Source organism: Cheilinus undulatus, linkage group 14 (assembly GCF_018320785.1).
Source record: "Cheilinus undulatus linkage group 14, ASM1832078v1, whole genome shotgun sequence".
NCBI classification, from domain to species: Eukaryota; Metazoa; Chordata; class Actinopteri; order Labriformes; family Labridae; genus Cheilinus; species Cheilinus undulatus.
The window spans coordinates 26,685,652-26,700,287 of NC_054878.1; the positions used below are offsets into that span (position 1 = coordinate 26,685,652).

General features: G+C 39.0%; 1 protein-coding gene across 4 annotated transcripts in view; it reads right to left on the bottom strand.

The window, feature by feature from the left end:
* Positions 1-213: 213 nt before the first annotated feature.
* LOC121521024 (tyrosine-protein phosphatase non-receptor type 14-like) overlaps positions 214-14,636 on the bottom strand; it is a 63,763-nt gene continuing 49,340 nt past the window's right edge. For all 4 annotated transcript variants that reach the window (XM_041804726.1, XM_041804727.1, XM_041804728.1 and 1 more), the window contains 6 exons: positions 12,003-12,143; positions 8,527-8,745; positions 5,347-5,475; positions 4,910-5,144; positions 3,325-3,488; positions 214-2,053 (listed from right to left, as the gene is read on the bottom strand). In XM_041804726.1, coding sequence (XP_041660660.1) covers positions 1,925-2,053; positions 3,325-3,488; positions 4,910-5,144; positions 5,347-5,475; positions 8,527-8,745; positions 12,003-12,143 — 1,017 coding nt within the window. In that variant the 3' untranslated portion in view covers positions 214-1,924. The remainder of the gene's footprint in view (positions 2,054-3,324; positions 3,489-4,909; positions 5,145-5,346; positions 5,476-8,526; positions 8,746-12,002; positions 12,144-14,636) is intronic.

Consider the following 14,636-nt stretch of genomic DNA (forward strand, 5'->3'; position numbering starts at 1 on the left):
TGGGCCAATCAGAACAGCAACCTCACCACAAGGGGTCTGTTGGAGCTGCACAAAGTGCCCGAGTCACCAAAGACAGCTGGGATAAAACAAAAGGTTTGCATTGACACCTTTTGTGAGTTCTCTACTTTTTTAAATCAGTGATAAAGAAATCCTACACCTACAAACTAAAATATATATATTTTTGATACCCAGATGAATTAGTTAAGGCCACAGTTTTAAAGAAAATAAGGCTTTATTGCATAATAAGCAAGTACAACAGCTTCATACATGTCTGGGGAGAAAAAAACAGAAGACTTGATGCACTGAAAATGCATATACAAAACATATTTACACATACTTTGAAACGTATTTGAAAGTTTTGCCAAGCAAAAAAAATGGGGAAAAATTAAATACCAACAAACAGTGGAATGCCATGTGAGGAAATACTGTCACAAAGGGAACAGAAGTGCAACAAAACACTTAGAAGTCAAGAGAGCATAAGCTTATACTTACTTGAGAGTATATACATTGAAATATAAAAATGCATGCATAGTTTATGATGTTGCAGTATTTTAAGAGTACCAAGTCAAAAACTATATAAAATATTTTGTAAAAATCTTTTCTCACATGCCCGGTATATACAAAGTTATTTTGGACATGGCTGAATTTTCATTATAATCCAGAAACAAAATTTAAGAAGTGTATTTAGAATTAAAGGCTAAATGAGATCTTCAGAGTAGGATTTCATAGACAGGCTTTAAATGAGTGGCAGAATTGTATCCAACTGGGATTGGGTCAGTTATTAAAAATGGCTGCCTTTAGAAGCATAATATTGCCATTAATACTTTCTTTGTAAGTAAAAACAAAGACATTCGCGTTCCTCTACCAGATATTAAAGATATGAAATGTTACTTCAATAACAAAAACGGGCTATAAAATACTGATTTTAAAGATTTCATCTTTGGAGGTTAAAAAGGATTTAGTTTTCTCCATGTTTCAATAAGGCACAATAACTCAGTATTTGATGCTTAGGGACACAATTCTGCAAAACAGTTATGCAAAACAGTTACAACACAAGGTAATTATAAAATATGTACAATTTTTTAACAGCTTTGAAATGCTTTTAGAAAAGAAATGTGACACAACACATTGGAATAGGAAGATCTGTGGTATGAGAAACAAGAAAGTGTTCAACTTTGTCTCTGTGTGACAGAGGGACCTCGATAGAAATGTTACAAACAGAAAATCCAGGAATAACAAGGAAGGCTTTTGAAAGCACAGTAAACATTAAGACAAAAAAGGCAGGTGAAGGATCAATAAACTCATAATTGCTCCATAGTTCAATGATAACGGTGACAAAAACCTCAGTAGAAATAAATAAAAACATTTGTTACAATGTTGAAGAAAGTATTTGCTGTATTAATGAATACGCTGTTAAGAATAAATGAAGATTTTCAAACAGTGATTTAAAAAATACTTTTGTTTGGCAAACTCTCTCAGAGTCTGGAGAACAGTCATAATACTGCTGCCCCCTGCTGTTCATGCAGCATATTGTCATATTTTTTTGACATGGCTTAAAATGAATGAGACATAGCTGGCAGGCAATTTTTCGATCTGATAGTGACATCTGATTTCTTAAGACATACCTTCAGAAATTTCACAAGGAAAGAAATAAAATGAAGATAAATCCAAAACAGGGGGAAACAATGAATGAATACACTGATTAGGACAAATGAGCGTTAACTTGTATACAGGCCTGAACAACTGCTTCCCACCCTCAAAGAGAGTTTGAAAGAAAATTAGAAGAGTTTCCATAAAATGCCACAAATGTCAGCATCAAACTCTGAATCTTTGTCCAATGAGCTTGTGCTGTACTCGTGGCACTCTGAAGTACCGTAGTCATTATCTGCTCCATCATGTAAGGTCATCAGTCTGAGTCCAAGGCTTAAATGAGGCGGGAGTTCTTGAGGAACTGGATGAGGACCTGGTAGACGAACTTGTACTGATTGATGGTCTGCACCATCAGCATCCTCTGCTGCCTCAGTCCTGACAACATGGTGGGAACTTCCACTGGCTGGAGGGGAGGAAGGCAAATAAATACATAGGGTTATTTAAAGGAAAAGACAAAAATTTAAGAAAGAGAGATCATCTTTGCGATACAAAGGATGCTTTTAATTAAAATGTCTACATTTGTGCTTTTCACTTGTGCCATTGATTTCTTTGGGACACAGTTGGGAAGAAGTATGTATAGTTTTGCAAATTTGGTTACCTTTGAAAACATTTTGCTTATTTCTATTGAATGATTTTAAGTCCCAGTCGGCATCCTCTTAGTCTTTAATTGCAGCAATTGAGCCTTTGTTTGGCCCTCTGATTGATCTGCTGACTCCCCTATCAGGGAGCCCACTTTCTGACTCTACTTCCAGTTAGACAAACTTTAGCAGTGTAAAGTATTTTCAGTGTGAAGCAGGGAAATCCTGACTTTAAATGTGTCCCTTTAATGTGATTAAAAGCTGTGCTTTACGTGTCTGCAAGAGCGACCCTAGATATTCATATAGTAATCCAGGAGATTTTTCATCCCATTTTATAAATCAAAGGTGAACTATGAAAACCTATGGAGTCAACTCTGTGGACAACCAAACTGACAAATCATGACACATCTTTTATGTCCCTCTTTGTAAAACAAGCTCTTTACTGATGTGCTGGAGTATGTCTAACAATAGCGAGCATCACTAGCATCAGTCACTGGAAAAATGAATGATTTTAACATGCTTTTAGAGATTTAGAGTTATCCTCATTTGTACATCTCACAGTATCTTTGAGTTTATTCCTTCACTAAGGCCAAGTTCATAAAACAAACAACAATTATCAATAAATAAAAAAAACAAATTGTGGAGCCCGATGACAAAGAGATTATATCTAATCTAATGACAGCTACCAAGAAGGGCAGGGCTTGACAAAGGGACAATCGCTTAAATATCTTGAAACTTCATCATCCACCTATTTAAAAACATTTGCTAATGTATTTAACCCTCATTTTAAGTCTAAATGTGTTTTACCATGTAAAATAATATATGTGCTCATGTATGGTGATCCCACCATGTTAACGGAAAACTAATGTTATCATAATATCCTACAATTTCTCAATCTCCCACTTCTAGCAGTACTAGTACTACTTCTTCAGTACTACTTCTAGCAGATATTTTTTTTAAAAGGCCGTAATTCATGTTTTTAAACCTGTATGTGGCTGGGTTTTTGTGATACAAATAAAATGCATCAATTCCGAAAAGAGAAAGTGATCACAATGAATGAATTTGTCAACCTGACTGTGGAGTCCAGTCCACCCACCTCATTATGCTCCAGGCAGCTGATCATGAGCTCAGTGAGGATGACTACTCCTGTGCGGCCCACCCCAGCACTACAGTGCACCACCACAGGGGGGTTGAGACTCTTTGAGGTGTCCAGCATGGAGTTGGTGTGTCTCCTCACAGACTGGATCTCCTCCAGGTAGGCTGTGTGGAACAAGATGGTACAAAGAAAAGATGTCAATGTTGTGTAGGCCAGGCAGGAGAGAGAGAACAGTTGAATCCAATAACTGCTTTGTTGGTCAGTAAAAATAACATCCTTTTAAGCCTATTACACAGTTTGATAGGAATATATCTCTGATTAAACAGAAGGCAAGTGTGGGTGCCCATATACAGAGGCTACAGTCCTTGGTCACAGGTTCATGATCCTGGTGTATGTTTGGTGCATGCTGTCCCAAAATCTTTCTCTCAGCATTTCCTGTCTCACTTTAGCTGTACAATCTATTACAAGGCAAAAGCCCAAAAAACAATCTTAAAAAAGGAGGTTAAGCATTAGCTAGCTTAACTTCGCCTTAAGGCTGGAAAAACCGCCAGTTTGATGTTGTCCCAAGATTAAACCATCAGCCCTTGTGTCATATGGCAAGGCAAGGCTATTGGTGTGTTATAGGTCAGAAATTCCTACAATGCATTCAGATATATCTGACTCTTACTCATCGGTACCTTAAGCTAATGACTTCTAATAACTGGAACTGGCTCAACTCAGATGTCATTCCCAGCTCCAGCATCCAATGAAATGCATCATAACCCTTAACCCTTGAGCCTGATGGCTGTACCTTCATTTTTAGCCACCGATACAATAGCAGCATTATCTTCTTACAGTGTGCAACAGATGTGAATGTTATCAAAGTCAGTTTTATTGGCCATGTATGCTTATGCAACAAGGAATTTAACTCCAGTTAGCTTTGCCCTCTATGACATGAATTAAATATTAAACATATAAACAGATAAACAAATAAAACTGAAAAAAGCATAAAAATGAAGATTTGAATATGTTCAAGGTGTTGTTTGGTATTTTTCCAGTAAATACAAGCCAATGTGCATTGATAGTATGGTTGCAAGATGTGAAAGGGTGCAAGTGCTGATTAGACATGATCAGACGTATAAAGTATGCAAGAATGTACAGTATCTTAGTATAGAAAATAGATCAATAAGAGCAAATGTTCAAACAAAGTGAGGCATTTTACCACAGTGAGCTGTCTTGCAGTATTTGAATAGATCAAATAGACTAATTAGTGCAATCGGCAAATAAGGTAAGACATTTTACCACAGTGAGCTTTCTTACAGTATTGGAGCTTCAATTAAGCTGTAAGAGACTGTGCAGGATAAAAAAATATTTTAAAAAACTGGACATAACAAAAAAAAAGAACATTGGTTGTAGTTATGTCTGACGTATCATAAACTGAAATGGTATCAGATTTAGAAAAATAAAAATTAAAAAGAAGTAATTACGTTTCCATATACCTTTACTGCCATGGAATTTAACTATAAGTTTTTTTATATCACAATGTCTTGTTTTGAGTGAAATGTACATAAACTAATTATGACAATGGTAACATAATCCCACTTACACAGAAATCCCTGGACATACTCGGGACAGCCCTGCTCAGGCCAGTCAGTGTACTGCAGGTGCCACACCGTCCTCTCCTGGCCTGACAACAGGTGTTTGACTTTAAGCCCCGTGGTGGCGTAGCAGCCTGAGTCGGTGCGGAATTTGGTGGTCACTTTGAATTTTCCATGAGTGGCTGAGTTATGTTTGGAGCCCAGTTTAGGCCAATAACGGTGACTCTTGGACCTGCCACCCTCCTGTATAAAAAAGAGGGTCATGATTAGGGAGGAATGATGGGAAAAAGACGAGTGTGTGAAGTAAATAGCTATACTGTCATGAACAATTAAGCAGATTCAATGTTGCCCTTTTCTCACACATATGCAGGAAGGCAGACGGCAGCTGTCTGCAGCTTAAACATATCTACATCTGCTTGTACCATGTGTGTGTGTGGGGGGTTACCTCTTCAGCTGTAACCATGGCGATGACGTTGACCCCCTGCTCCCAGACCATCTGCCAGAAGTCAGCGCAGGTGTTGGCCAGCGGGCCCTGGGTGGCAATATAGTGCCACTCCTCCCCTCTGATCATCACCTGGGAAAACACAAAGAATCAATCAGTGCATGTGGGCAATTCAGTAATTAAAGTGCAAAAAAAAAAAGAAGAAAAAAAAGGCAAAAACATGTGAAAACACACACATCTGCTCACATTTATCCAAAAAAGGGAAAATCCGCATCAAAAGGGCTGATGTTTTACACCAGGATATGTTTACATGAGTAATTGTCTCCTTCACCAACAGAGGGCAGTATAAGCATTACTTTCCAGAGTTTTCTCATTTGTAAAAGTATCAAACTCCTGCCAGCTTTCCCTCATTAATAATCAAAAAGCACCACACAGCACTTAAAAATGTCCCATCCACAGCAGCCTCTAGACTTCAGAGTGCCATTACATAACGTCCCGGCTAATTCCTGAGTCCACCTCGTGACTGTAAACACTGTATTAAGTGATGGATGGGGGGAACAAACAAGGCCTTTTGTTCTGCAGCAGCTACCTTAAATGAAGTGAAGGGAAAGTAAGAGGGTTACACGGTGAGAGGCAGCGATTCAGTGCTGCTTTGGTGCTTGTTCTCACACACAGCACTGCAATTAGGCAAACACGCGAAATGCAAAGTCATGCATACACGCTGTTCGTAAGCATGAATAGAGAGGCTAGTGAGCGCAGCTCAGGTTGACTTAAGAGGGTTTGGAGTTTGGACCACATTCTTTGGGAATTCCTCTGCGGGCTTAAAGGCCCAAACAGGCTTCAGCAGCTGCCTTTCATCCATCGATGCGAGCTGTAGGAAAGACCACAACAAAGACTAGCAGAGGGCTGAGCATTTCAACTTTAAGCTTTTTGTTTTTATTCAGGTAGTGTGATGTGGGTGCTGCGACAACTTTCATTAAGAGTTGTACATAAACATTAAATAATGTATGCAGCAATGTTTTTCTGCTCCTCTGTATAAGTTTACACTCAATCCTGACAGATTGTTGAGTGTGAGTTCAAATCCAGGCTATTAATTTGACATAGTTAACAAAATATTTGCATAGTTCAATTATCCCTGGATTTGCATCCACATAACAGGGATTTTTTAGATCTTTTCTCACAAAGTGTTATCTAGAAATGGTAACTCAGGCATTTTGTTAAAAAATTGTTGGCTTTTTTTACATTAACTTTTTTATATTGTTTACTACTTTTTATTGTTTCTTTAGTACACAAATAGAAGGCCATACACATTTTTTGCACCCTAGTACTGTGACAATGATGCTAAATCTGATGTAATTCTGATCAGCGCAGCCAATCCACAGTGCACCTGTGCAAGTGACAACAGTGAAACATATGATACTGGCCTTTATGTACAGTACTGTACAGAACTTCTAGGCATGTTTGGGCCAAAAATTGAGGCTGAAGTAAAGTGCAGATCCGGCAAGTTAGCAAGCCTGAGTTCATCATCAGATGGGAAGGAGGATTGACACAACCAAGGTCATGGATGCCCTAGCACATTACCGGGAGCATATTAAAATAATCTGTTGAAAAAATAAGAAGTTCACACCTTTAGAGTTGAGTAAGGGATGGATGTGGCTGGTAAGCATGGCCTAGGGAACCGTCCTTTGCCACAAGTCCCTGGTTGGACTGTGGATGTCTCAAGGGCCTGAAAACTTCGGGGGATCACCTAGCATATTACCAGAGGTGGATGAAAGAGATGTCATCGAGCTTGACTGCAAAGAGACACATGGGTCTACGGGTGTCAAGCTTGACTCTGATTTTATATTGATGATCCGCTTGAAAGAGTTTCATTTGACTGCCAATCCGAAAGCTGAACAACTGTCCACTAAGTAAGGTTTATACCGTTGCAGCTATATGGGTCGTTAAATGTACATTTTTGACTAGATTTGCACGTTTCCTCCAATTAAAATTTAAACCATATCTTGACTTGGTATACATATCAACTTATTCATGATTTCAACACAACTCATCAGTCCTTTTAGTGTGTGCATGAACAAATTTTTAATGGACCACCTTATGTTGCGGAGCCATTGGAGCAGCAGCCTTTAAATCTTTTTTTTTTCCAATATCTTACACTTGAAAAGTGTGGGCACACTTAAAATAAGTTAAATGCGAACCAGTAAAGTAACCACCTTTGTTGTGCCACTCAACAGCAAGTAACGGTATAGCCCGGTCTATTCGATGAGCTAGCACGGCTCCTGCTCTGCCTTCTTCTGTTTTCCTATGATCTCTTTTTGTGCTAGGTGTCTTTCCATTGAAAAATTCAAATCCATAAGGTGAATGTAATAAATGCTAAACTAACATTTTATTTTAGTGGATAAATATAATATATTGAGAGAGAAAAGCTTGTTTTAAAAGTACCGACATATTCCTACTTGTGCCTTCAGCGGACGGGAGCCCCACGCAAAGCATTGTGGGAACCCGATGCAGCATGGGGCCAGAAGGAGTTATCACTTTATAACGTATTTTCTCCTTTAATATGTGAGTTTTATCCATAAAAATGAAACGTCAGTTCACTTTATAGTCCCTACACCTTATGGGGTTCAGTTTTCAATGAAAGACTTCTCAGTTCATAAACATAGAAGACAACAAAGGTGGGAAGAGCACGAAGAGTGCCGCCAGCTCGCCAGGCAGCCGGATTCATCAGCGTTGTACTGTAACAAGGCCTACCACTGAAAATGGGACAGTAGCCTATTTGCTCATATAGAAGATCATTAAGCTATAAGCCTTCTGTATTGTTAATTGGCATGTGTAATATTGTTATAAGTTAACCATAATGCAGATTTGATACATGAGAAAAACAATGGATCGAGTCCCGTCATCTAAAAAATATTACTCCAAGATCATTAGGCGACTAGAAGCCAAATCTGGCCAATCAGATTAGACCTCAAGTCCTTCATCTGGGATGTTTTAAAAGTTTTCAGCAATTATATTTACATAAAGCCCTAAAATTCCAATTGCAATTTAGGATTAAAGTTACAGTGGGGGTCGATGCTAAGAAGAACTCAGGTGCATCTGTAGCACCCTGTACCAAGTGAACAACCAGGTAACCCTAACATTTTTAGATCTCCCAACATAGAAGCGTCAACCCCAGGTGCACACCTTGATATGTGAGGCATTGATGTAGCCTGTGTTGTTCTCCTTGTTTGGTACAAGCTCAACTCGATTCTCTTCATACGGAACAACATCACGGAAACGGTTCCGCTCCGTGTTTTCAGGCAGGGTTGCTGTGGTGAGCACACAGTCTGCCCTCTTCTTGGGAACCTGCTCGTACTCGGTGAAAACCCGCTCCTCCTCCAACTTCAACTCCAAGGTCTTACACTGCATTGACAGAAAAGAAAAGGGAAAGGGAAAGGAGGTTGTGTTAGTCATTGAATCCCAAGCAGCAAATCTTTCCCTTTCAGTAGCAAAGAGGATATTTTATATGCATTCCACCAAAACCTCAATTATTCAGACCAGGAGAATCCAAAAATATCATCATAAACTCTTAACTGTCACTCTGAATACCCACTGAAGTATTTCAATGAATCAGGAGGACTGTAAAAGAGCAGAATGTGCAGCAGTGCTATTCATCCATGTTTATTAGGCCAGTCATGTTTGAGAGGGCAGCATCTCTCCCTCTTTCTCCGTTTCTCTCTCAGTCTATCACTCTCTCTGTGGGGCTCGCTCGCTCTCTAACAGGTCACATTCTTAACATACCAATGGGCCTAGAGGCGATAAGCACCACCATGCCACGCGTTCCACAGCCCATTTAGTGCTTGCCCCCGTTAGCTTAGCAACGGCTGGGACAAAGGCAGGGTTTCACACTTCCACATTGAAAAGGGAGCAGACAGACAGTACTGTGGAAGTGGAATGCATTAAAAAGTATGTTTATTAGGGAGTGGTTGTGGGTTTTACTCAGAAAAATCTGAAGCTAGGCTGTCTTTATCAGTAGCTGAGAAACAGATAGTTCCTTTGGTTGGAATTTGACAAAACTACCTTGAAGAAAATGTTGAATTTAGAAGTTCCAAAAGTCTTTTTTCAAAAGAAAAGCCATTATTTAGGAATGAAGGTGGTTACTTAATCTTCTGAGTCCTGAGCTTTTGTTTGGAGTACATTTTTAGTTTCTACCACTTATTTGGGATAAGTAGGACCTGACAAGTTTAAAAGCTCTGTCTTGCTTCAACATAAATTAGTTTTTACCAAATTGATGCCCACAAATCTCCTGAAGGTCTTGATTTTGCAAAAAGTACAGCACTGGATTGGTTTTTTAGCATATGCTTTGGCTATACTGGCCAGTTGGTCAGTTGTTGAGGGTCTTCAGTCAGCCAGAAATGGTTTCAGTCATTGAGAGACAGATGACTGGCCATTTTTCATGTTATTTTCATGATGGATCCCAAGGGTTTGTTCAAGCCAATCATGAACTCTTAGAAATTTCAAATAAATGTACAGAAATTTCTGTAGAAATTCTTTCTTAAAATATCCCATAAAAACAACTCATAACTTTCTTCAAATATTCCCTGGTTGCTCCAGAAAAACTATCATAAAGCCTAAACTTTGCAATATGTTTCCCAAAAAATTTCAGTTAAATTCCTGAAAACTTTCAAGCAATGTCCCTAAAATTTCAAAGCAAGTCCCCCCTTCAGATTTTTTGTTGAATTCTCCAAAATTTACAAATACATTCCTAAAAATTCCTTTAAATTTCCTTAAATTTTCATGAAAATTTAAACGGACACCCCCTCCCCTGATTCCCCCTAAAATTCCCAGAAATTACAAATACATGTCCTAAAAGGGAGCATGAGATTGTGACGTGGATTGGTGCAGTGTCATTGTGCTGAATCATTGTGGTGAAGAGGGAGCTGAGCCGAAAGGCAAAGCTTTTGATTTACTGGTCGATCTATGTTCTGACCCTCACCTATGGGCTGAACTCTGGGTAAGGACTAAAAGAATGAGATCACAGATACAAAATTAATTTTCTTCAGGGGATGGCCAGCACAGCCTTAGAGAAAGGGTAAGGGGTTCCGATATCCGGAGGGAGCCAAGAGTAGAGCCAGCTGAGGTGGTTCCAGCATCTGATCAGGATGCTGCCTGGTTGCCTCCATTTGGAGGTCTTCCAGGCTTGTCCAGCTGGGAGGAGACCTCGGGGAAGACCCAGAATGCACATACATCCTTTGGTCTGGGAATGCCTCAGGATCCTCCAGAGGGAGTTGGAAAGTGTAACTGGGGAGAAGGATGTCTGGGTTGACTTAGGCCCCGTCCACACGGAGACGAATTCAGAAGTATACGAAAAAGTTTTGTGTCGTATCAATGTTTGATCCACACAAAAACAGCTACTTTTTGAAACCGGGTCTCGGAGTGAATAAATTTGTATATGCCTACCATTTCGTCTGCGTGTGGACAGCCAACTGCATCTTTCTTGAGACGATTTAAGCCAAATGTGCGGATCCAGCCAAAACAACAATGGCAGATTACAGGTTTGTGTTCGTGCTGCAGAAGCTACTGAGCTTATTATGGCTTTGACAGCAAAATCTGATGCTCCTTTATCACAACCGCAAACAACAAATGGTCATGGAGAACAGCATACACCACCTTCTCATACTTGTGTCTGTGTATGGCACAAAAGCTCTATAGGCATGCTCCATAATCATCTTCTCTCTATTCGGTACATTTCTGTGGCAGCACTACAGCACCACTTACAGGCTTGGCATATATATGACAGTGTTTTCAGTCGTTTTCAGTGGGTCCGTGCTTATGCAGACATTTCCTGAAACAATCCCATGATTGCAGAAAACATTTTCAAAACGAAAAGAACTATATCGTTTTTGTCTCCGTGTGGACAAGGCCTTACTCAGCCTGCTACCACCACAAGCCCAGTCCCCCATAAGCAGAAGAGGATGGATGGATGAATGTCCCAAATTTCCATGAAAATGCCAGATTTCAAAGCGTTGTAATTCCTGAGAATTTCACAGAAATTCCCTAAAATTTCCATGAAATCCCCGAGAATGTCACAGCAAATAATCCCAATATTTCTAGCAACTTAAACTTCAATTGACTATCCAGAATTTTTTTTTTAACTACAGCAGTCTTAATTACTATGTTGTGGGAAAGCCGTAATGCCTAAAATGTACATGCAGGGTCTTCATTATTTACTTATAGTGTGAAATTTTGTGTGACACTGTTTACATTGTTTTAGATCATTTGTGAATCAATAAAATGCCTCAGTCACTACTTTTATATGCTGTGTGCCATTAACTTACAACAATTCATATGAATAAAGCAATACAGGACACCAAATAATGCCCCCTAAAAGATCTAACATTTTTAATACACATCTGTGTTAATGAGTGAATAAATATAATTTGTTTTCTCAAGATTTCTCCTTTTCTAATCTTAATATAAAAGATTAGGATAAAAATACTGTTTTGCTTATGAAAAGGAGTTCAGCTCTGCTGTTTTTTAAGCTCTTAATAAAAATCACAACAAAAACAGCAATGCTCACCCAAATGAAACTTTCAAATGCTTCTAAAAAATAGAAACAGCAATATAAGAAAAAAATCAAGCATTCGGCACAAGCTTAAAAGTAAAAGAGAACATCCTACCCGTTCATCGGTGGCAGCCTTGGCACCATCCTCCGCAGGACTCTCAGGAACTGGCATTCGGGCCACGTACAGGCCGTTGAGGGCGGCCATCATCAGCGGTCTTTTCATGGAGTCCACCGACATCTTCTGCCGCTCCAGTGTCTTTAGGAGAGAGGAAAATCCTGGAGTCATTGCTTCAGGTTTCGACAGCATCTATAAGACTAACTGACCTGCCTCAGAGCAGTCAGTGTGCACGTGTGTGTTGATGTGGGTGGGAGAAACTGGTGTGCATTTCTGCATGTGTGCAAGTGTCCGAGTCCTGTTTGTAGAGCAAACCTGGCTGTACCAATCCTGCAGCATTCTGTCCAAAGGTGTGAGCTAACAAGCGCCGTTTACAAAGCCTATTAAAAGCAGACTCACAGCTCCTTATCCGTCTCACTTCAGCCTCACATTATTTAGCAGCTTTCATCCTTATTTTGTCCTTCCTCAAATATTTTTCATTCTTTCAGTCCTTTGTTTATTCCCACCTACCTCTTTGGCCTCCTTCTCCTCACAGAACACACACTCCCTCTGTCTTTTTTTCCCTCTTTCTCCAAACTCTGACCCACATTGCGCAGTCCCTCCTTCCTCGAGGGATTACCTCTCCTAATCTCTGATGCTATTAAACCTCCAGGACAGCTCCACCCTTCACCTCCACACCTCCTTTATCCCCCATCGGACAGTCAAAACAACAGCTTGGGGTGGCCTCTAGGTATGAGATAAACCAGCTGGTATAAACAAGGGTAACAGCTTTAGAGGGATGGACAGCACAGAAAATTATGTTCAATATTAGCCAAACTAGTTGACTTGCAACAAATAAGCCAGGCAATGACATGATTTAACTTAAACTTGGACTCTGGTGCTATGTCAAATGTTTGTGCCTTAACAGAGAATCCACATACACAAGAGCGCCCAACACAAGGGGCAATCTGAGGGATTTATAAGGGTTTTAGCTGCCTGGGGGGATTCAGAGCCTAGTGCTACCCTCTCAGGTGCTGAACCCCGGATTACAGCTAATCAGAAGCCATGAAACTAGCTAGCAAACAACAGACTGGCATATTTAAAACTACTACAGTATGGTCATGTTTGTGTTGTCTGATATAGGATGATGTGCTGTCCTTAAATCTTTGATGGATGACTTTAATGTGTCATGCTAGATAGGGGCGGGAAAAAATTGATACAGCATAGTATCGCAATATTTTGTCTGGTGATATATCGTATCGTCTCATCCACCAAGTATCGATTTTTAAAAATGAATTGCTAATATGAACTGGAGTCTATAATAATGGAAAAATAAAATCAAGTGTTTGGACAATCTTTTGTCCAATGAGGTCGACAGAGGTGACGGTCACAGAACAGGAGAAATTTAATACAACAAACATGGCAGCACCAGGGAAAGGACAGGGAAAGGGCACAAATGAGATGGACATGACACATGAGGTTTGCAAAAAGTGCTACATGAAAACAAAATACTGCAGAAACACGACAAACATGAGGGCAGGACTAATGCTAAATCAGCTAAACAGTTAAAAAAATGGTATAAATTGCAATATATGGTATCATAATACTCACTGTATTTCAAAATGTTTAGAATCGCAATAATATCAAATCGTGACCCAAGTATCATGATAATATTGTATCGTGGGACCACTAGCAATTCTCACCCCTAATGATAGATCATCATTTGAGTGGCATGAACACATCATAGCATAAACAACAGCATGACACTTAGATAATGCAGCATTTACCTACCTTTAAGTCATTTAAATAAAATAATAAAAACACAGTTAATAATATCTTTAACTTTAGTAAGATAGAAATGGTGAAAATATTCCCATCACACATTGTGAGCCAAAGTTAGGCCCTTAAAATTTCCTTCAACACATAAAGACAACTATAGATTCAGAAAAATTCAATGTACAAAGCTGTTAACGTGCTCATTTATTCTAACACATAACTACTAAAAAACAACCATGAGGTAATGTCATATTTCTTTCCTTTACCACTTTTTGAAGATTAGCTGTCCTTGCTTCCTTGACCTTATATCTTCTATGTGTATAAGCTAGCCAACTAGCTGAAAATCAAAATCTAAAGGTAACGGGTTGGTTGTCAGCCAGGAATTTTGGCAAAATAAAAAGAACTTTTTTAAATGATTACTAAAATACATCAATGTTGGGCCAGACAATTGGTATCAAGTTTTGAAAAGTATTATTGTGATACTAAAAGTATCCCTTTTTAAAGCCTTAGGATTACATAAACTCTTACAGAGAGGAAAAAATGCATCATAGCTGAAAGGCTTAAATGTTTTACAGATTTTGATTAAGAAATTTCTGCTCAAAATCAGATTTTTTCTCAGCACTAAAAAACAGCATGTTTTGCCGAAAAAGTCTTTTACACTTGCTGTATAATAAGGGCTAAAGGCTCTGGATAATCAATTTTTTTTTTCCTAGTGGTAGACTCACAAATGCTTAAGTACCACAGACTTTTGTTTAGACATTCAAAGCCAATCTTTTCTCTACAACCATCAATTAAAAGCCATTTTAGAATGCTTTTAAGTGTTCTAAAAATAATGATAATTCTAAATAAAACTAAATGGTAGTTATTAAGTAAGATTTG